This window comes from Callionymus lyra, chromosome 1, assembly GCF_982586985.1.
Source record: "Callionymus lyra chromosome 1, fCalLyr1.hap1.1, whole genome shotgun sequence".
In the NCBI taxonomy this organism is placed as follows: Eukaryota; Metazoa; Chordata; class Actinopteri; order Syngnathiformes; family Callionymidae; genus Callionymus; species Callionymus lyra.
The window spans coordinates 33,182,235-33,187,873 of NC_141818.1; the positions used below are offsets into that span (position 1 = coordinate 33,182,235).

Genomic DNA, 5,639 nt, shown 5'->3' on the forward strand with positions numbered 1-5,639 from the left:
CAGACTTTTCTTTAATAAACAAAAACATGAGAGGTTGTGAGACAAAAATGCTTACTCTCGCGATAGAGTAAGATGCAGATACTTTTAAGTGGATGACACTTCATGAATCAGTAACTTTATCTTCAGAGTCCACTAGATGGCACTCGCTGCTCAGCTATTTAATCAGTGAGCGTCACCTACTGTCAGTGAGAGCGAAAAAAATATGAGACTTTATCAACCCATACTGACAAGTTTAAAGAAGGAACAATTAAGAAAACATAATTTTCTTTTAACACTTGTACAAGTACATTTAAGTTGGAGTGGCTTTCTTACAAATCCAACAAGTCATTTACTTCTTCTTCAAGGAAATGCTAAAAACCCATACAAGATCAGATTACAGGAAAAAGTGTATTTGACATCTGAAACCCTGAAGATGAGTATTAACAAAGAACTCAACAAAGTTCCAAGTCAAGATGTTCAGTGCTTTGTCGTTCTTGTGATTCCTCCTTGTGGCCATTTTTGTATTCATCTAGCAGTTTAGGACCAGGCGATGTCTGAGGGGAGGGCGAGCGCCTCGGTGAGCGTGGAGTTGCAAGACTGACATCTCTGCTGCTCTTTCGCCGAATGTGATGGCTTATACTCTTCCCTGATGTTAACGGAATGATCCCTCGCTCCTCCACTAGCCCGTCAAAAACTGCTCCAAGACTTTGTCGGATTCTCACGCAGAAGTCCGGGCAGCTGAAGGCGTACAGAATTGGATTCAACACTGGATTTAAGAAAGCGAACGATGTAGCATACGGAAGACCGACCTCCACTATTTTGAGTTTGTCGGTCTGGTAATGAGCCAACATTTCGATCATGCATAGGACGTGATAGGGCGCCCAACAGAGAACAAATGCTGCAATCACAAAAGCCACCATCTTGGTGAAGCTCTGGGAAAGCTGAGTAGTAGCAGATCTTAGGGACGAGGGAGAACCTGAAAAAGGTGACGGTGAACTAGGGGTTGGAGGTTTGAGGAAGATTTTTTTCATTGTACTGGTTGTTGCTGTCTTTGTTTCGTTAGCCTTTTGCCTTTGTTTCCTTCTATTTCGGAGTCCGAGGTAAATTTGGATGTAGCTTCCTGCTATTACCGCCAAGGGAACCAAAAAGGCCAGCAAGAACTTAGAGACAGCTGTGGTCGTCTGTCTCACTGCACACTCAGTCTCAAGCGAAGATTCGGGGGATAAATACAAGGCAAAATTATGATAACACAACTTCCTCTTGTGCTTTGTTTCAATAACCGAGCGGAACAGGGTATATGGGAACATGTTAACTGAGGCCCAGAACCAAGCTAAGGCACACACCTTCCATGCTCCTGCCGCTGACCGATGGTTCTGGCACCACACAGGTTTCATCACCAGCATACAGCGGTCTAAAGAAATGGCCGCCAGCAAGAACGCGGACACAAACATGTTTAAGAAAAAGATGGATGCCTGAGTTTTGCAGAGTGGATTTCCTAGCTCCCAGCTGTGAGAAGAGCTGAGATAATAAGTGAACAGGGGGAGAGTCAGAGTGGCCAAAAAGTCCGACATAGCCAGGTTCAAAACCCATACGGAGGCAACAGTCCGTCGTCGTAGACGGAATCCCACCACCCAAAGAATTAGGGCATTCTCTAAAATCCCAATGCAGGAGACCAGCCCGTGGAAGCAAACCACTGCCCGGTTGGCTTCTTTGCTGTTGTTGAGGGAGTGCTCCTGCATGAGCTGCAGCAGGGGGCAGAACAGCTGTCCGTAAGACGTTTGGTGGGTTGTCCTGTTAGACATGGCTCCTCTGAAACACAAGGATAAAGTCAAACATTAGATTAGAACCTCTTGGGCACTTTTACACAGCAGTTTATCTGAGATGTGTACATTTGAATATGGATGGATGGATGGATGGATGGATGGATGGATGGATGGATGGATGGATGGATGGATGGATGGATGGATGGATGGATGGATGGATGGATGGATGGATGGATGGATGGATGGATGGCTGGATGGATGGATGGATGGATGGATGGATGGATGGATGGATGGATGGATGGATGGATGGATGGATGGACGGACGGACGGACGGACGGATGGATGGATTGATGGATTAATGGATTCAATTCAATTCAATTCAATTTTATTGAAAGTGTCTTAACAAATTTATCTCAAGACACTTTACAGTTGAAGTAAGACTATAGTGGAGAAAGGTCCCAAAACAGATCCCAGCAGTTCAACATTGATGGATGGATGGATGGATGGATGGAATTCTACAACAGAAAACTTTAGTCATACAGATGAAGATGAACGACCGTCTGCAGTGATTCGTCACCAACAACATGCACACACATGATGAATCCGGACATGGTTGTCTCTTTTCCTATTTTCCTCATTTTAAACTAATTATACCGGTGAGACTTTATCTATCCAGAAAATCACTGTTATTATGCTCTAATTATGACAATTGCACACTTGTCTGATGCATGAGTCAATGTGGTCCTTCAACTCGTAATACTTTTCTTACAATACGAACCGTTTCAAAAGCACACATTGTCTTAACATTCAACATATAGTCTTCAAATGTATAGTTTGTACTGTATGGCAGCGTTTATGAGTCAATAGCACCATACAAGGAAGACATTCTTGGAAATCTTCTGTGTCACTGTGAACTATGTGACATGTCAAGTCCTGTTTGCGTGGAAGGATACACAGCACCAGGTATTGGGTAATTTCTTTAGTAATGTGAGTTTTCTGTGGAACAAAAAGTTCCTTTACAAATCTTTAAACACTATTTTAGATTAGTTTCTTATTTCATAATAATAGGTTTTAATAAAGTGGGGTAATTAAAAAATATTTGTATGCTAAGTAATTTCTTTTTTTCCACAACAGTTTCCTTTAAATGTAATTACTATTAATGATGTATAATTATCAGTTTTACTTGTGCCCTAGAGACAATTGGTGTATATATTATTTCATCACATTTCCTCGTGTACGTGAGCAAATGAGGAATTTTTTGACAGATGTTTTAAAAATGCAGAAAATGTGACGCTGAAAGAAAAGACCATACAATGGTAATAAAAATAAAGAATAATAAATAATAATACATGTTAATAAAAATAAAATAATTTTCTCATTTCTTTATATACTTTACTTTTGCTATTATAATGTTAATTCATACGAAGATAAACATTGAACTTAAAAAAAAACAACACTAATACTGAATAATAAATACAATTATAATTTTAAGGTAATGTAAATTATTGTAATAAATAATGCTATCAAACATGTATTTAATTATTCCATATAACTCACCTTAGCGTCAGAATTGAAATGGAAAATCCGAGTAATTCATTTCAGATGTCTGTCCTCAGGTCTTCTCTCTTTTGCTGTCAACCAACACTCCTCCCTCCGGTTCTGTCACTTTTCTACCATCTTCCAGGGGTAACAAAAAAAATAAATCAGGCACGAACACACGCCCGGATGCAACTCCTGACTTAGTATAAGAAACAACTGAAATAAACAACGGAATCCTGGTGACTAATAAGATAGACGTTCTGTAATAACAATGTCTGAAATGGGCGGATATACCTGCTTGAACAAGCTTCACCGCACGTTTTTCCACCTTATTTACAAAATAATGAGACATTCTTACACAGTCTATTGGAAAACATGACGTCATGCTGACGCAAGTAAGGGAAAGAATGTGTCTCTCGCCATCTACTGGTGACAAAGACACAGTTTACACTAGTTTTGCTGGGATTTCTCGTTAAAATATATTTTATGTCTCAAATCAAAAAAAAAGGGGGAAATTGTCCATAGGTATGAGAGTGTGTGTGAATGGTTGTCTGTCTTTGTGTGCCCTGTGACAGATTCCCCTGCCTCTCCCCTTATGATACTGGGATAGGCTCCAGTCTCCCCACGACCCCGGTAAGGGATAAAGAATGAATGAATGAATGGACTAAAGATTTTTTTCTCTTACCTTAACTTTGCTAAATAAATAAAAAATGTTTTTTTCTATTATTTCTTATTAAATTGATTGCAGCAGATCAAAAGATCAATGTATCAAAAGTGTCTTTATAAAATAATGTATTGCTTAAACAAACCTACACATGTTGATTTTTGACATTGCTTATTTATAGTATTGATTAAACCCTGCTGAATTAATATATTTTAGTTAAATACAGAGTTAAAGGAATGGCGTTGATAATTAAGTCGAATTAAAATTAATGACAAACAGCATAAAGTCTGAGAATGTTTTACGCTAGAACCAGGATGTTGTTTGGCTGATAATGACCGTTTTCGCACAGATACCTAAGAATGAATTAGCGAAGTTAAGCAAACTCATTGTCTGTATCCTTTTTTGTCCCACCTTTTTTCTTATATAAAGCAACTTTATTTTCCACCACTGACGTCCCGGAAAGTTATCTATAGAACGTAGTTAATCTACAATGGTGTTTCCTAGGTATGAGTCACAATTTCTAAAGATGTGATTGGTTGATCCTAAAAACTAGATTGAAAATATACTTTTAGTGATAATAGGCAAGGATTCTCAAATCACTAAACTTAAACATATGATCTAATCTTATCTATTCATTTTTCCAATAAAATTAAATATATGTTTAATCAATATTAAGCTTAACTTTAACTTATCATTTATTATTACAGAATTTGTATTTGTCACATAACAAAGTTCAAGAGAAGAATCAAACACGTGCCCATTGAGGCAGGATTCCTTATAAGATAAAGGAATGATCATATAAGTCGATTCATCGTCATTTATTGATTTTTATTGATTTATTAACACGATTTAAAGTTTACATCAAAGCACTGATAAACATCTTTTTTACATCTGCTTGCATATTATTGTCATTTAATGCTTTTTCCCTTTGTTTTATTGCATAGAAATATATGTTTTTCCTAAATTGTCTTTTATGGCCCATGGTAATACATAAGTGAACTGATAAGATTCAATCTGTGGCCCGATGATGCACACAAGAAAACTGGACTCCACCCAGTTCTAAAGCACAAGTCCACTATAAAAAAAAAGGGTTTTCTTCTACTGAAAACCTGGAGGTCAGAAGAACTTGTATACGTTCAAGGTATGAATTACTTTATTATCTAAAAATTGATTATATTGAATTTTTTTATTTTGTGTGCTTTTATGTAAAAGCTGACCTAGGAATCTTAATAATTACCAAACATAACATAAATTGACTACAATAGATAATTAAATTAAAGTCTCTTAAAAATCACATTATTAAAAAGGCAATTGTTCAAAATTTACCAAGATGCTGTATGTTATGTCGCATGTTCATTAAGCAAAGTTTCTACTAAAACTTTACATTTTAGCAGAGCTTTCTTTTATTAAATTTTATCAGATATATTTCAAGACAAATGAGAATTATGTTAATACTAATACAGGTTTTTTTTTAAAACAGCGTGTGATTGATGAAACTTTTATTGAAGTGTTTGCATAATAACTTTTGTTGAAAACTAAGCAAAGAGCAAATAATTGAACACAATCACAGCTCAGTTTTGGGTTGTGACATACAGTATAAAGGTGTAACATCGTTTCTGACTTCTAGTGGACATTTTCACGTAAGTATTATTGACTTAAGTTAACCATTATCTTTTCCCGTCTGCAGACCCAGC

At 36.9% G+C, this 5,639-nt stretch overlaps 1 protein-coding gene across 1 annotated transcript; it reads right to left on the reverse strand.

Annotated features, from left to right (window-relative positions):
- On the reverse strand, positions 1-3,502 carry LOC148089158 (prostaglandin D2 receptor 2). The gene is made up of 2 exons (XM_087803425.1): positions 3,300-3,502; positions 1-1,788 (listed from the first exon to the last, which is right to left on the reverse strand). Exon 2 carries the CDS (start codon positions 1,779-1,781, stop codon positions 432-434), a length of 1,350 nt encoding a protein of 449 aa, XP_087659551.1. The 5' UTR covers positions 1,782-1,788; positions 3,300-3,502; the 3' UTR covers positions 1-431.
- Between the last annotated feature and the right edge of the window lie 2,137 nt (positions 3,503-5,639).

Bases quoted from the DNA above. Each gene is read 5' to 3' on its own strand.
- LOC148089158 (XM_087803425.1), bottom strand. From the start codon at position 1,781: ATGTCTAACAGGACAACCCACCAAACGTCTTACGGACAGCTGTTCTGC.